Source organism: Pteropus vampyrus, unplaced genomic scaffold (genome assembly GCF_000151845.1).
Source record: "Pteropus vampyrus isolate Shadow unplaced genomic scaffold, Pvam_2.0 Scaffold239, whole genome shotgun sequence".
NCBI classification, from domain to species: domain Eukaryota; kingdom Metazoa; phylum Chordata; class Mammalia; order Chiroptera; family Pteropodidae; genus Pteropus; species Pteropus vampyrus.
In genome coordinates, this window is record NW_011889020.1 from 128120 (window position 1) to 131907 (window position 3788).

The 3788-nt window shown below is 68.6% G+C and overlaps 1 protein-coding gene across 1 annotated transcript in view; it reads right to left on the reverse strand.

The window, feature by feature from the left end:
* LAMA5 (laminin subunit alpha 5) overlaps positions 1 to 3788 on the reverse strand; it is a gene marked incomplete at its 5' end in the record, with an annotated part of 47923 nt that extends 44135 nt beyond the window's left edge. Inside the window, one exon of the mRNA XM_023519895.1 lies at positions 3669 to 3788. Coding sequence (XP_023375663.1) covers positions 3669 to 3788 — 120 coding nt within the window. The remainder of the gene's footprint in view (positions 1 to 3668) is intronic.

Sequence of the window (3788 nt, forward strand, 5' to 3'; positions counted from 1 at the left end):
ATGAAGCCGAGCCACCTGGCAGCCTGCGAGGCCTGGCCGCAGAGCAGAGGCATGTGGGCAGCCGGCAGGCAAGGCCTGGACCTCCTGGCTCTGCCGCTTCCGAGCCCTGGGACCGGGCCAACTCACGGCGGCCACTGAGCCTCAGTGTCCCCATCCAAAGAGCAGGGGTAACGCTGGCACCTGCTCAGCACCCCAGGATCAACAACGATCCCACTCTCGGCCTGGCAGCTGCTTCGGTCACGGTCCGGACACCTGCCAGGGGCCTGTCCTCTGGGGGCACAGAGGGCTCCTGGCAGCAGTTCCTGGCCCGCTGTCCCACTTGGGGAGGAGCAGGTGCTGGGAGCCTAGGGTGGCGGGGCTTGGGGCAGGGCCCGGCCCTGGCTGCTGGCAGAGCAGAGGCCCAACCCCCTCTCCAGAGGAAACCAGACCTGCCTCCCTCCCCACACAGAGGCAGCCCTCGGGGACCTGGCACCGACTGAGGCCTGAGAGGCCTTGTCAGGGAGAGGCGGCCACCCTGCCGCCTGCATCCCAGGTGGGATTGTGGGTGTCCTGTCCTCACTCCCAGGCCCACCGGCACAGAGAGCCCCCGGCCCTCGCGTGCACCGCGTGCCCTGCCTCTCCAGACGCGTCTGCCCCCGGCCTCCAATGTGCGCCTGGGCGGGCGAGACCTACAGGTGGCAGAGGGGGCTCCTGGACCCCTGGTGCTGGGTGCTCTGGGTGACCCATCTCAGACCTTGCTCCTGCCTGAGGCCTTTGCACCCGATCTCATCCTTCAGCTCAGATGTCACCTCCTCGGCGGCGTTCCCGCCCAGCTCTAGACCACCTAAGACGTTGGCCTGACACCCCCGGCATCACCCTGCCTCATCATTTACCTCCAGACCTAGGATTGTCCGGCTATCGTTAATTCTGTTTACCGCCTCCTCCCCCACCACGGGGGGCAGAGGGTCTGCCTTGTTCTTAACTGCAGTCCTGAACCTGCCACCCGGAGCTGCCACACCCAGGGGCTACTGCAACGGGGAACACCCAGAGGTGGCATGACCTGGGTGGACCGGGCCGCCAAGCTCAAGTGGTGACCCCTAAACTGGAGCCTGGGACTCCAGCTTCAGGGCCTGTGGGAGCTCTCAGAGGACAAGCAGAGGGGCCAAGGCTGTCACCGAGAGCGCCATGCACACGGGTGCAGGCCGTCAGCGGCCTGGTGGGGTGGGCAGGGCTCCCCAGTGGGGGGCTGTCTGTCCAGAGAAAGCTGCCTGTGCCTCTGGGCCCCGTGGGGGGCTGGGTCAAGGGTCGAGGGAGCCCAGTGAAGTTTCGGCTCAGGCCCGCCGGGAGAGGCAGGGAGGTGGCCACGGCGGGGGGCCACTCTGGGACAGGGGCCTCCCTGCTGGCCTTTCTTCCCGGCTTGGGCTCGCAGTGGATGGAGGCGCCCGCCTCACTCCCCACCCCCGGCGGCTGCAGAGGGTCCTATAGGGAATAGAACGAGGAAACGGAGCAAACGAAGCAGCCATGAGAACTTCCCCTCCCAGTGAGTCACCAGCTGGCAGCCGAGCCCCCGCTTCCCCTGCGGGCTGAGGCCAGCCCGGAATCCCTCCCATGCCCACCTGAGGCTCAGAGGCCAAGCCCGAGCTGCCCTCTGCGCCCAGGGCCACCTCGCCCAGCAGAGCTCACCCAGGCCCCGGCTGGGACACGCCCCTCCTCCGCCAGCTTCTGTCCCATCTCCTCCAGGGGGTCCCCGGGGAGCTGCCGGCCTGCAGCACTGGGCCCCATGTTCTCTGTGACCCACCCGCACTAACACAAGTCAGGGATCTCAGAATGAAAAAAGGTTGGCTTCACCCCACCCCCAACACATCCTGTGCTCAGCCAGGCAAGGCCCTGTCACCAGTCCACTGAGAGGCCAGGACACTGAGCAGACCCACTGTCTCCAGAGGAGAGGGCAGCCCAGGGACTCGTCTGAGGTCACAGGGCTACTCGGCGTGCATCCATCGGGCCACCCATCCGTCTACCACAACCGCAGCTTTGGAGCGGGCAGCTGATGGCCGGGCACTACAGGGTCAGAGGGGGCGTCACCGTGGGGTGGTGACCAGGGCTGAGGCCTCTCACTCAGGGCTGCCACCGGCTGGCTGGCAAGCAGTCACGGTGTGACAGATGGCTCCCCGGGCTCCTCGGGCCCAGCCTTGAGGTCCAGAAGAGGCAGGCCTCACAGGGTGCCCATTTCACAGACGAGGAGCCCGAGGTCAGGGAAGCACGCCAGGCAGCGAAGGAGAGGCAGATCAGGGGCTCTGATGCCGAGCCGCCAGCTGCCAAGCCACTCCTGTGAGCACCCAAGGGGTGATGAAGGCAGCGAGGAGGGGGCTGGGGTCTGGAGGTGGCCTGGAGCCTCTGTGGCTGGAACAGCAGCATCTCGGTCGAGCACTGAGGAGGGACCTGGGGCTCGGCCAGGCCTTTGGGGCAGCTTCGGGGACCCCCACACAAGCCCAGCCCCTCTGACATCAACTGGATGTGCCCAGGGCCTCCGTTCCCACCTGGGCTGGCTAGGGGGCTGCCAGCAGGTGTCTGTGCCTTCCCAGCCCTGCTTCCCCACCTGGAACGGGGGCGCCAGGCCTCTCTGGGCTGTGCTGGACTTACGGGGGAGCTGCCGGGGAGCCCGGGAGCCCGGGCGGCTCTGCCACACCAGGGCCCTCTCGGCTCGTACCACCCTGGAGGGCCAGGGCGGGTGGAAGGCAGGCAGTGAAGGGCCCCGCTGATGCCTTTCCAGCTACCTTCTTCCCGCCCCCAGCCTCCATCGCGGGGAGGTGGGCCCTGGGACCCTCAGATTATTCAGGTTTGGCGGGGGTGAGATGATGGGCCTAGCATGGTGTCACGGAGCTCCTGGAGCAGACCGCACCAGCCCCCAAGGCCAACTGCAGGAGGCCTTGCGGGCCAAGGAGCCTTATGGGACCCCAACCCCCAAGCCCTGAAGGCTTCCACAGCCTTGCTTGGCCATAAGGCTTCCATGCACACAGCCCCCTAACCCAAACCCCACCTACAGACTGGGCTTGGCAGGACATGCCCCATGCCCCAGAGGGTCTTCAGTGGTTGCAGCCAGGGATGCGGCCCCTGATGGCAGCTCCCCGTTCCCATCCCCAGTTAAAACTCCCAGTCTACCCCGCTCCCGCACCGTGAGGGCCCCAGGGAGTCCCCAGACCCCCAGTGGGGACGCTTCCATCAACCCTCTGCTGCTGGCGGTGAGGGACTCCGGCCTGGCCCCTCCCGCCCCATCCCAGTCCCGTCCCGACGCCAGCAGGTTCCAGCCTGTCCCGCGGGAAGGCGGAGCGGTCCGCCCTCTCCCTGCGGGCAGCCGGAGGAGGCCACCAAGCCCCGCCTCACCGGGATCCCGGGACTTGGGGCGGCCAAGGACCGCGCGCCAGCGTCCCCCCGCCCGCGGCCGCGGCTCCGCGTCCCCGGAGGGACGCGCAGTTCTCTGGCGATCCCAGATCCTTTCCCTCCCCCGAAACGTGGAACCGGGGAGTCGGGGCGGAACGCGGGGCTTCGGTCCGGCCCGGGGCGCTCCCAGCCAACTTGGGCAGGAGTTGCGAAGTCCGAGGCCGATCCGCCGCGGCGCGGGGGTCCTCGGGGCCGGCTCTCCCGTCCACCCGCTCTGGCCCACGGCGACCCTGCCCCCGGCCCGCGCTCACCTGGATGGTCTGGTTGGGGTCCCCGCCCGCCACGGGGCCGCCCACCAGCTTGCAGTAGAGGTCCTCGGTGGGGCGCGGGGTGCCGCGCGCCGGGGCCTCCTCGCCGCAGGTGGCCGAGGC